Raw genomic sequence first — 11,871 nt, 5'->3', positions numbered from 1 at the left:
TTTATACATTGAGCAGATTAATACTGTTAGGTTTCTTTTTGATTTCAGCATCTACTCTTCTAATGTCAAATGAAAAGATACAGTCCATTGGGCAAATAATGGTCATAAAATATTTCCCTGGTTATTTCCTCGAAATTAACCCATTAGAGCATGCATGTGGAACTGAACAATTAGCACTTCCTGTATTTTTGTATTGATGTGTGATATTTGGTGTTCAAAGAAATGTGTATCGGAAGGAAAAGGATTCACTCAGGTAAATTTATTAAATGCAATATAATTGACCAGATCTTGAAGTCTTTAAGCCAAGGCATGAGTCATTTACATTGATATACAGTTCTAACAGGCCAATAAAACAGATGAACAGCATGTCTGAAAAAGGTACTTTTATAGATTATAGATTATTGATTATAGAGCCAAAAGCTGCATGATGATTTTCCTAGTTGAAGTGGCTGACTGTAACATTATGAAACCCCATCTATAATGGGTCAAAAATACAAAAAAATAAGAAATAAACAAATCAGAAAAAAATAAGAACTCACAAAATAAAATGCAGGTTTATTGTCATACAAGAAATTCACACATACATTACACAGGCCATAACAGACAGCCATTTAACAGACAGAAAATAAACCTATTTTCTTTGGCCTTGCCATCTCATACAAACCAACTTTGTATGGTACAACTAAAGTACAATTACAAAGTTACTGGAATGCTTTGAATTGAATTGTTTTCTGAAATGTGTACAAGTTTGTGTTGAGATAGCATGGCATGGTCAAACCACAAGTAAAGTCTATTTCATAGAGAAGCATCAACTTCAAAGCACCGTTTGGTAACCAGAGATCACTGTCGAAAAATGGCTGACCTCCTAACAATATGTACAAAAATATAAAATGTAAATAAAAATACAAACAAATTCTCATTTTAAAGTACTGTATCTTGTTAAGAAGGTAGAACTTTGAAGTCTTGGGTTTTCTAAAAAAAATTGCAGTTTTGTGTGTGTGTACACGGACGTTGAGCTCTACTTGATGATGACCACAGTTTCCCTCCAAAACGTTCGGAGAGAGGTTGCAGCAGCTTCCAGGGGGTTGAACACACAACTCTTAATCATCGGTGGTTTTCTGCTTCTTTGTTCCAACATCATCCTGCAAAGAACAAGTCAATATGTGATCAGTCATTTCAGTTTCTACATGTAAATGCAATAGATAGATTCAAGTTGTTGCATTACCTCGTCATCATCGTCATCTTCTGCCACCCTCTTGCCTGCACGACCCTCGACCTCATCGTCCTCATCTTCTTCATCAACTTCAGAGAGGAAGGCAGGTTTAGATTCTTGCAGTTACAGTTCATGCCACATAGAGGGCGCTCCAACAAAACAATTTCTCAGGCAGACTGCCTCAAGACTAGTACAGGCAAATACACATCACTGCCACTAGGTGCATATGTCAACATGTAATGGATACTCTGTCATCCTAGCGTTGTGAAAGACCAGATCACTTACCCTCAGCATCATCTTCCTCATCCTCCTCCTCTCCCACATCATCATCATCCTCCTCTAGATCATTGTCTTGATCACCATTCTCCTCAGCCTCCTGTGGAAAAACAATACAATGCATCTGATATGTTTGTCTCCAGGGAAGAATAAATGTTGGATGACACTATTATTTCGAAGTGAAAGTAATAACCAGATGATATCTTGTTAGTAATAAAAACAAAAGAAAACATGAGTTGCCTCAGATTTACTTTCTTTAAATACCTTTTTAAAAGGACAATGAAGAAGACAGGTGAGAACAGGTGTAAAGAAGCTGATAGTTCCATCTTAAAGGTAAAATGTGGAAAAGGGTCTATTAAAGGTAAAAGGTAAAGTCTTAAAGGTGAAGTCTTACAGCTTTTCCATTGGCTGGGGTCTCTTTTCCATTTTCTGCCTCTTCAACAAGCTTCTTCTCTTTTAGGTCCTGGGGAAAAGTGAAAATGAGAGACTATGTTTAAGTCGTGTTGTTTGTCACATGTTGGATAAAATATATATCACAGGTTCAATCAAGGTTTCACGACTTCAGATTTATTTCTAGAGTTGATTGTGGTTTTGATGACTTCTACCTAAATGAGCGGAAGTTTGAGAAGGTTGTCACACGCACACGCATGCACACACACACACACACACACACACACATAGTGGCATAGTTAAAGTGGCACTAGCCACTTTAACTATGCCACTTTGTTTACATACTCATCTCATATGCACTCAATACCATCTACTGTATCTTGCCTATGCCGCTCTGTACCATCACTCATTCATATATCTTTATGTACATATTCTTTATCCCCTTCCACTTGTAGTAGTTTTGGAATTGTTAGCTAGATTACTTGTTGGTTATTACTGCATTGTCGGAACTAGAAGCACAAGCATTTCGCTACACTCGCATTAACATCTGCTAACCATGTGTATGTGACAAATACAATTTGATTTGATTTGATACATACACACCCCCTCTCTCCCTCCAACCTCACCTAAACCTGTGAATGCTTTCGTTTTTCATTTGAAATGCAACACTTTGTTGCATTTCTGCTCTACTCCCCGCCAACTTTTGGAGATCTAATAGAAGCGTTGCATCCTGACACCATGATGGAATTGAGTTCAACGATAACTGTAGTTCCGTCAAGGACCCATCTAATGGGACGCTATGAAGACACGCCCGGAAAAAGACTACAATTCCCGTTGAACCCTGGTAGGTTATTTTAACACAGCCAATAAGAGCGTGCAAACGAACACTACCAGAATGAGGCTGACTAAATTAACTCCAGGGAAGTGAGACGATAGCGCATAGAAGGGATTTGCGTTTGATTGACTTTCCATTCTACAAATGAAGACAATAAGGTTTGTAATCAATCAAAAACCATTCTGATCGGGTGTTGGTGTTGCAGGCTATGTTTAGGCCTTTCACTTGAAGGACAAAAGCACTTTTTCCAATAGTCCTTTTTAGTGCCCAAAATAAAATAAAGATTTTCTTACCGTCATTAGTTTTAACATCTTCCTATAAGGACATTTATTATTTAGTCTGAGTAATGCTGAGCCCATACGCCGGTAAGCAGCTACATATCCCTGTACCCTCCACCTTCAACAATACATGTATGTACATGCCAATATTGTATTGTAGCCTACCTATAGGCAACTACGCACAGCGGCGCCGCCGCTCCAACAGCGAAGGAAACTAAGCATACTTTTCATCCTATAGGCTAACAGAGAGACATCAACATACTAGCTTTGTTTTATCATCACCGGGGATCGTTTGAGCAGCATATGGTCCCTTGTGGCTCAGTTGGTAGACCATGGTTTTAGGTTCGATTCCTACGGGGGACCAGTACGGGAAGAAAGTACGAAACCTCACTACTGTTATTCGTTCTGGATAAGAGTGTCTGCTAAATTACTAAAAATGTTAAATGTAAGAAGTAGCGCGCCATTGGTTCAGCAGGTAGAAACTATGCCTTCGAGAGGCAGTGTTGGTTTTGTCGTGAACGCCCCCCGCCCCCTCTCTCTCTTTCTCTCTCGCTCGCTCGCTCTCTCTCTTTCTCGCTCTCTCTCTCTAAATAGGGTTACGCTGTAAAGGAGCTGGTGTGTGTGAGTGAGAGAGAGAGAGAGAGAGAGAGAGAGCGTGGTAATGGACACAGTTCAACTTTTCGCTCGCACTCACGTCTGACACTGGTTATTCCTATCGTTATTGGCGCCACCAAAGCCCACATATACACTCAACTGATGCTCTTAAACCGGAAGGCTCCGGAGCTCCGATCGAGGCACTGTCACATTGCGCGCAGACAAGCCTGGTGGAATGAACACATCGGGTGGCTTATCCATGTCAATACAGCCAGTAAATCACTCAACATTAACACTGAGCTTTAATACAGGAGCAGCTATCGTTACTCCGTTTGCAATTATGCAAAAATAATTACGGTCTTAAACCTCCCTCTCTATATCATATCGTACTTAGGTCGGATATAATTGTTTTATGTTGGTTAAGTTGTTAAACATTTACGCGCTGTTTAAATCCCTTTCACCTCATTCTGTATTCTAAAAGGCGCGATGCTTTTATGCCCGAGCCATTCCCCATAAACTTCTATATCAATATCATATACTCCATGAAACCACATCCAAAAACAATGGGCTATATTCAAGTAGCAAGTTATGACAGACCGGTGCGTGGAACAAAATCGGAGAACGGATCAATAGTCACTGTAGCAGCCGTGATTGCGTCCGGTAACTGCAATGTAGCCTATGATATTAGATGTAAACAAAGGTAATTCATCAAAATGGTAAACCAGACGTGCGTGTGTGATTGAGTTATTCAAAAGAGCAGAAAATCGGTGTTCAAGAGAACGGACACGTTAGCATAAACAAAGAACCGCGCGCAGACTGTTATACTCTGGGCAAAAAAAGGCATCGCTTGGCGTGTATGTTTCAATAGACTAGTGAGTGAGTGCAACTTTCGATAAATATTGTTTGCCAACATTTTATCTAATATAACAGAGATCTCCAATAAAATTGTTTATATTTCAATATCCGCAACAGAAGACACATCCAAAGCCAGTTAGGTTTAATGAAGCTCGGCTGAACACTTGTTCCAGCTTCCGATAGTTGTTCTCCATTCAAAATCTTTAGTCCGGAATAGATTTAAATGAAAGAAAGTGTAGAAGTTGTCATTTATTCATCACTCAGGTCACAAATTGCCGTCCACTTACCTTGGCAGAGATCTCCGTACTAGTTTCGACTTTTGCGTCAGCCATGTTTCTGTCTTAGCCTAATGTAACAAATGTTGAGATCATAAAGAATATGTATAAATAATGATACAATCCACTCAGTCCGACCACTGTAAAAGAAAAAAAGATATCCAATAGTGCCAGTGGCATATGGCTCGATAGGGGAACCTTTAATATACAGTTCTGGGTGGAGTCGGGGGACGGCCAGTGCGTTATGATTGGTCCATAAATAGGAACATTTCTAGCCCGGATTGGTCCGAGGGGAACAATGGACAGTATTTTCAGAGAGGCGCTCACGCCCCCTAACCAGTCTCTCCGAATCATTGCTTTGACGAGTAGTTGTCCGCCCCACCGCGCTGGGATCGATGACCCCCATAGCATAGGCTACTCTCTGTCAACACAAGATTACATCAAATCAAATTTTATTGGTCACATACACATGGTTAGCAGATGTTAATGCGAGTGTAGCGAAATGCTTGTGCTTCTAGTTCTGACAGTGCAGTAATATCTAACAAGTAATCTAACAATTTCCCAACAACGACCTAATACACACAAATCTAAAAGGGTGAATGAGAATATGTACATATAAATATATGGATGAGGGATGGAGGAGCGGCAGAGACAAGGTGCAATAGATGGTATAAAATACAGTATATACATTTTATATGAGTAATGTAAGATATGTGAACATGATTAAAGTTGCATTATTTAAAGTGGCATTGTTTAAAGTGACTAGTGATCAATTTATTAAAGTGGCCAGTGACTGGGTCTCAATGTAGGCAGCAGCCTCTCTGAGTTAGTGATTGCTGTTTAGCAGTCTGATGGCCTTGAGATAGAAGATGTTTTTCAGTTTCTAGGTCCCAGCTTTGATGCACCTCGCCATCTGGATGGTAGCGGTGTGAACAGGCATTTGTCAAAGTGAATGATTCTCGGGTCAGTATGTAATATATGCCAATATTCAATTGCAACTCCCACATAGGATATGTCCAATAGTGGACAGATGGATTCAGTTCTAGACTACTGCATTGGGCAACATGTAACACACACATCCAGCAGTTGTTATATGTAATAACACATCAATCATTACTTAAAAAGGTTATGTAATGTTTATTATATGAGGTGTTGCTGGTTGACCCTGCTTGCACTTTCATTTGACTGATAGACGTCTAGTTTGCTAAAATACATATCTTTATATTCTGTATATGAATAAATGTAGCCTAAATAATGTAATGAAGAAATCTCTCTCTCTCTCTCCGCACCCCTCCTCTTCTCTATCTACGCCCCTCCCTCCCTCTCTCTCTCTCTCTCTCTCTCTCCGCACCCCTCCCCTTCTCTATCTACGCCCCTCCCTCTCTCTTCTCTCTATGTCTCTCTCGCGCGCGCGCGCGCTCTGGAAACCGAAATGCGCCCTTTTCCGCGGGTAAAAGCTTCCCTTTCCCGGCTCAGACATTATTGTGTGTTTGTGTGAGTGAAGGTCGACGCCACCAAGATTTACTTCAGAAAGATGTTTAGAGCATATTTGTTGGAGGATCCGTTGTTTAGAAATAGCAACCAGTCAGGAAATTAATTAATATGCTACTTTATGCACATACTTTATGCACACTGTGCAGACATTTGGCACAAAGAAAAAATGAGGTCATAATGAGTTTAACCTATAGCCTACTACACCAAGGAGTCAAGGACTATAAAGATATAGAAAAAAAGAAAAAAAGCTCCACATTGTCAGAAAACAAATGTAAAAGTGCTGCATAGTGATTCCTTTTATGCATGAGTGCGCCATTGAAATAAAAGGAGATACTTACCTCACCAAGATGGCCTTTTCCAAGTGCCATATGTCGTAGTGATTGTAAAAGAACTAACCTCATTGGTAGATGAACTGGAGCAAACATAAACCTGACGCTTTGCCACCATGGATTGGATAGTCCGACTTTCAATCAAATGTAATACTCCACTAGGGGTGTTTGCAAAACCTGGAGAGTGTGGAATTATTTATTTAAAACCCGCAGTACTGGATAGCACAAAGTTAATAGATGCTGACATATGTTAATTCATGATTTTGAATAAAGAATCTATTTTAAATGGCCTATTGAGACAGTTGGGCTATGCACCATATAGTATGATCCCATTGACATAGGGCACTGATGTCAGTAGTTAGTTGCAACAGCTGTACCTAGGGTCATAGTTATTAGGCATTTGCACATAACAATAATTGTGGTTGTTATTTTCTGTAGTGAATGAAATAGGAAAAAGAGAATGGAAAAAAGTTTTGTGTGTTTGACTGCATGTTTTCAATCCTACATGCTGTAAATGTGCACTAATGTGGTATGTATTCAATGATCAAAGCAAGCATGTGTTACATTTGTAAGGAATTGTAGGGCATTTGTGTCAGGTTGCTGTGTGTTACGTTGTGGAAATGAAAACATCTCTTCCTATGGACTCGACATGCTGTGACTTTCAGAGAGGATCCAGTCCTGGATGGGAACGTGTGTGTTGTCCTGTTACAGAGATGGGATCTTATCTCACACAGGCACATACACAGTACATACAGTACACACCCAAACACACACACACACACACACACACACACACACACACACACACACACACACACACACACACACACACACACACACACACACACCCAAACACACACACACACACACACACACACACACACACACCCAAACACACACACACACACACACCCTTCTCTGTGAATGGATAACCACTGAAGTGTTATTACAGTATCGCTCCATGCCCTGGAGTTTCTAGATGACATTCTAGATTAATTTCTGTAAACACTCTATAGAACGATGTAATTTATGTGAGGCAATTACGTGACCATTCTGGATATGCTGCACACATGAAATTACTATCTGTGGTAGAACAACATAAAGAAAAGCTGTGTGATTGTCAATGGGCTGCCTGCCTGTCATATTTAACATCAAAGTGTCCTTACAGAGTTACTGTATCATCTTTCTGTGCTATTGTTACCACAGTTACTCTCTCCTCTCTCCACTTCGCCCTCTAGTGGAACACTCAATACACTGGAGGAGCTCCTCAAACAGATGGGAAAATGAATAGCAATGCAAGATTGACCGAAAGATGTGAGTTCTTAATTTGCCGCTATCTTATAGTTTTGATTTAAGCATCTACAAAGCATATTGAAAGATTTTTTGGGGCAGACATAATCTGCATAGGCTTTCTCACCTACACAGCATAGCTTTACAGTAATCAACGTCATTCTTGCTGTTCGTGTTCTGCAGCAGTATTGGGTTTGATGTGTTCAGTAATTTCAGGGGACTCTAGAAATTATCCAGTTGCAAATTCTGTCTTCATCTGACTATTACACATTAATAACACATTTTTGCAATGGTGAGCAGTATGCAACAGCCTCCTGAAAATGAAAAACAATTCAACACATTTGATTTGTCACCAAGGGGTAATTGTTACTGAGTATGACTATATGGACAACAACAAGAAACAACAACAGATTACACAATGACTACTCCACACAGCCAAAACCATATACTATAGACAAACAATAAATAACAAACAACTGATATGAAAGTGTTCACGTACTCTCTGTCTCAAAGTGTTATCAGCAGTTGTGTGTGTGTGCTATCTATCTGAAATGAAAGCCTTTATCAGAATATTCTTTCAGTGAAATGAGATTGTGGAAACACCTACAACAAACAACACATGCTTGTGTGATCATTCATATAACTATTTATAAAAAATAATTCTATGTACTTCTGGCTAGTTAGTGGCCATTTTATGTCCTGTATTACTGTCTATATTATTCTGTCGATGGGAATGGATGAGAATCAACTGGAAACCCATAGGAAAACTGTTCAGAAACACGCACGCACGCACGCACGCACCTAAACACACACACACACACACACACACACACACACACACACACACACACACCACACACCACACACCACACACACACACACACACACACACACACACACACACACACACACACACACACACAGTATTCATGATGAGCTTTCTTTCTCTACTCTCTCTATTTGATTTCATACAATTTTGAGTGTACAGTTGAAGTCGGAAGTTTACATACAGCTTAGCCGAATACATTTAAACTCAGTTTTTCACAATTCTTGACATCTAATCCAAGAATTCCCTGTTTTAGGTCAGTTAGGATCACCACTTTAATTTAAGAATGTGAAATGTCAGAATAATAGTAGAGAGAATTATTTATTTCAGCTTTTATTTCTTTCATCACATTCCCAGTGGGTCAGAAGTTTGCATACACTCAATTAGTATTTGGTTGCATTGCCTTTAAATTGTTTAACTTGGGTCAAACGGGTTGCCTTCCACAAGCTTCCCACAATAAATTGGGTGAATTTTGGCCCATTCCTCCTGACAGAGCTGATATAAGGGCTTTGTGACGGCCACTCCAATACCTTGACTTTGTTGTCCTTAAGCCATTTTGCCACAACTTTGGAAGTATGCATGGGGTCATTGTCCATTTGGAAGACCCATTTCCGACCAAGCTTTAACTTCCTGACTGACATCTTGAGATGTTGCTTCAATATATCCACATAATTTCTCCTCCCTCATGATGCCATCTATCTTGTGAAGTGCACCAGTCCCTGCTGCAGCAAGCACCCCCACAACATGATGCTGCCATCCCCGTGCTTCACGGTTAGGATGGTGTTCTTCGGCTTGCAAGCCTCCCCCTTTTTCCTCCTAACATAATGATGGTCATTTTGGCCAAACAGTTCTATTTTTGTTTCATCAGACCAGAGGACATTTCTCAAAAAAGTACGATCTTTGTCCCCATGTGCAGTTGCAAACCGTAGTCTGGCTTTTTATGGCGGTTTTAGAGCAGTGGCTTCTTCCTTGCAGTCGATATAGGACTCGTTTTACTGTGGATATAGATACTTTTGTACCTGTTTCCTCCAGCATCTTCACAAGGTCCTTTGCTGTTGTTCTGGGATTGTTTTGCACTTTTTGCACAAAAGTACGTTCATCTCTAGGAGGCAGAACACGTCTCCTTCATGAGCAATATGATGGCTGCGTGGTCCCATGGTGTTCATACTTGCATACTATTGTTTGTACAGATGAACATGGTACCTTCAGGCATTTAGAAATTGCTCCCAAGGAAGAACCAGACTTGTGGAGGTCTATAGCTTTTTGTCTGAGGTCTTGGCTGATTTCTTTTGATTTTCCCATGATGTCAAGCAAAGAGGCACTGAGTTTGAAGAAAGACCTTGAAATACATCCACAGCTACGCCTCCAATTTACTCAAATTATGTCAATTAGCCTATCAGAAGCTTCTAAAGCCATTACATAATTTTCTGGAATTTTCCAAGCTGTTTAAAGGAACAGTCAACTTGGTGTATGTAAACTTCTGACCCACTGGAATTGTTATACAATGAGTGAATAATCTGTCTGTAAACAATTGTTGGAAAAATTACTTGTGTCATGCACAAAGTAGATTTGTGTAGTGGTTGAAAAACACGTTTTAATGACTCCAACCTAAGTGTATGTAAACTTCAGACTTCAACTGTTTATGTTTGTAGACAATCCTCCATACTTTTCGGAAAGGTGTCGTTTTGTGGATGTTGACTGACTGTAGTATTTTATTGGATTGCTAGAGACATTTCACATAAGAGGTTCAAGGATGAAAGAAAATCAAGGGTCTGATACAGGTGACTGACAGGTTCTGGAGAATTATGCCATTGCTACCCTGTGAAAATAACCGCCCCTTTCACTTTACTTCCAGATATTGTCCCCTAATTACAGTGCCTTGCGAAAGTATTCGTCCCCCTTGAACTTTGCGACCTTTTGCCACATTTCAGGCTTCAAACATAAAGATATAAAACTGTATTTTTTTGTGAAGAATCAACAACAAGTGGGACACAATCATGAAGTGGAACGACATTTATTGGATATTTCAAACTTTTTTAACAAATCAAAAACTGAAAAATTGGGCGTGCAAAATGATTCAGCCCCCTTAAGTTAATACTTTGTAGTGCCACCTTTTGCTGCGATTACAGCTGTAAGTCGCTTGGGGTATGTCTCTATCAGTTTTGCACATCGAGAGACTGACATTTTTTCCCATTCCTCCTTGCAAAACAGCTCGAGCTCAGTGAGGTTGGATGGAGAGCATTTGTGAACAGCAGTTTTCAGTTCTTTCCACAGATTCTCGATTGGATTCAGGTCTGGACTTTGACTTGGCCATTCTAACACCTGGATATGTTTATTTTTGAACCATTCCATTGTAGATTTTGCTTTATGTTTTGGATCATTGTCTTGTTGGAAGACAAATCTCCGTCCCAGTCTCAGGTCTTTTGCAGACTCCATCAGGTTTTCTTCCAGAATGGTCCTGTATTTGGCTCCATCCATCTTCCCATCAATTTGAACCATCTTCCCTGTCCCTGCTGAAGAAAAGCAGGCCCAAACCATGATGCTGCCACCACCATGTTTGACAGTGGGGATGGTGTGATGAGCTGTGTTGCTTTTACACCAAACATAACGTTTTGCATTGTTGCCAAAAAGTTCAATTTTGGTTTCATCTGACCAGAGCACCTTCTTTCACATGTTTGGTGTGTCTCCCAGGTGGCTTGTGGCAAACTTTAAACGACACTTTTTATGGATATCTTTAAGAAATGGCTTTCTTCTTGCCACTCTTCCATAAAGGCCAGATTTGTGCAATATACGACTACTGATTGTTGTCCTATGGACAGAGTCTCCCACCTCAGCTGTAGATCTCTGCAGTTCATCCAGAGTGATCATGGGCCTCTTGGCTGCATCTCTGATCAGTCTTCTCCTTGTATGAGCTGAAAGTTTAGAGGGACGGCCAGGTCTTGGTAGATTTGCAGTGGTCTGATACTCCTTCCATTTCAATATTATCGCTTGCACAGTGCTCCTTGGGATGTTTAAAGCTTGGGAAATCTTTTTGTATCCAAATCCGGCTTTAAACTTCTTCACAACAGTATCTCGGACCTGCCTGGTGTGTTCCTTCTTCTTCATGATGCTCTCTGCGCTTTTAACGGACCTCTGAGACTATCACAGTGCAGGTGCATTTATATGGAGACTGGATTACACACAGGTGGATTGTATTTATCATCATTAGTCATTTAG

The 11,871-nt window shown here is 40.2% G+C and overlaps 1 protein-coding gene across 2 annotated transcripts; it reads right to left on the bottom strand.

The window, feature by feature from the left end:
- Nucleotides 1-244: 244 nt before the first annotated feature.
- LOC110521845 (prothymosin alpha-A) lies at nucleotides 245-4,953 on the bottom strand. 2 transcript variants are annotated; one of them, XM_021599761.2, is made up of 5 exons: nucleotides 4,729-4,953; nucleotides 1,884-1,952; nucleotides 1,499-1,589; nucleotides 1,226-1,302; nucleotides 245-1,142 (listed from the first exon to the last, which is right to left on the bottom strand). In XM_021599761.2, exons 1-5 carry the CDS (start codon nucleotides 4,771-4,773, stop codon nucleotides 1,101-1,103), a joined length of 324 nt encoding a protein of 107 aa, XP_021455436.1. In that variant the 5' UTR covers nucleotides 4,774-4,953; the 3' UTR covers nucleotides 245-1,100. The 2 variants fall into 2 exon arrangements, with proteins under 2 accessions (XP_021455436.1, XP_021455435.1); XM_021599760.2 differs by lacking the exon at nucleotides 4,729-4,953 and adding an exon at nucleotides 3,255-3,514.
- Between the last annotated feature and the right edge of the window lie 6,918 nt (nucleotides 4,954-11,871).

The sequence above is a fragment of the Oncorhynchus mykiss genome, chromosome 30, assembly GCF_013265735.2.
Source record: "Oncorhynchus mykiss isolate Arlee chromosome 30, USDA_OmykA_1.1, whole genome shotgun sequence".
NCBI lineage: Eukaryota > Metazoa > Chordata > Actinopteri > Salmoniformes > Salmonidae > Oncorhynchus > Oncorhynchus mykiss.
Note: the sequence above shows the minus strand (reverse complement) of the source record. Positions and strands in the feature narration are given on the sequence as shown.